The sequence below is a fragment of the Colobus angolensis genome, unplaced genomic scaffold, assembly GCF_000951035.1.
Source record: "Colobus angolensis palliatus isolate OR3802 unplaced genomic scaffold, Cang.pa_1.0 Scaffold169, whole genome shotgun sequence".
In the NCBI taxonomy this organism is placed as follows: domain Eukaryota; kingdom Metazoa; phylum Chordata; class Mammalia; order Primates; family Cercopithecidae; genus Colobus; species Colobus angolensis.
In genome coordinates, this window is record NW_012114810.1 from 3,438,418 (window position 1) to 3,439,305 (window position 888).

The 888-nt window shown below is 49.0% G+C and overlaps 1 protein-coding gene across 1 annotated transcript in view; it reads left to right on the forward strand.

Annotated features, from left to right (window-relative positions):
* The window catches only part of SPRR3 (small proline-rich protein 3), a 3,255-nt gene extending 2,680 nt beyond the window's left edge, over positions 1-575 (forward strand). The window contains exon 3 of the mRNA XM_011937942.1: positions 1-575. This exon is cut by the window's left edge and continues 9 nt beyond it. Within this exon, the coding sequence (XP_011793332.1) occupies positions 1-249 (249 nt within the window). The 3' untranslated portion in view covers positions 250-575.
* Positions 576-888: the final 313 nt, after the last annotated feature.

Here is an 888-nt window from a genome sequence, read left to right on the forward strand (position 1 = left end):
CCAGGCTGCACCAAGTTCCCTGAGCCAGGCTGCACCAAGGTCCCTGAGCCAGGCTGCACCAAGTTCCCTGAGCCAGGCTGCACCAAGTTCCCTGACCAAGGCTGCATCAAGTTTCCTGAGCCAGGCGCCATTAAAATCCCTGAGCAAGGATACACCAAAGTTCCTGAGCCAGGCTACACAAAGGTACCAGAGCCGCATCCTTCGGTGGTCACTCCAGGCCCAGCTCAGCAGAAGACCAAGCAGAAGTAATTTGGTGCACAGACAAGCCCTTGAGAAGCCGACCACCAGATGCTGGACACCCTCTTGCCATCTGCTTCTGTGTCTTAATTGTCTGTAGACCTTGTAATCAGCACATTGTCGCCCCTACTCATAGTCTCTCTCTTATTTGTACCCTAAAAATATGTACTATGAAGCTTTTGCTTGCACACTCTCTGAAGAATCCTGTAAGCCCCTGAATTAAGCAGAAAGTATTAATGGCTTTTCTGGTCTTCAGCTGCTCAGGGTTCATCTGAAGATTCGAATGAAAAGAAATGCATGTTTCCTGCTCTGCCCTCATTAAATCGCTTTTAATTCCAGTCTTGGCTGTGTGTGTCATTGGCGGAATCTTCCTCCTTCTTTGTTTCCCCATTGTGAGTCAGGACCTATAGACAAAGAGGAGTTGGTGTAGAAGTCATCTATCTAACACCAGTACTGTTTGTTTCTATGGGTGTGTGGGGGTACACTTGAGTGACCCTGGAATGGAAATGGGCATTGTGTGATGGTGCACAGAGATTGTCACTTTGGGCAGCCACAGGCTCTCCTCTTGCACTGGACTGAGTCATGCCTGACTCCAAGCCACCTGTTCCAAGACACCTTTGATCCTCAGTATCCTGACAACAAATCTCCTGT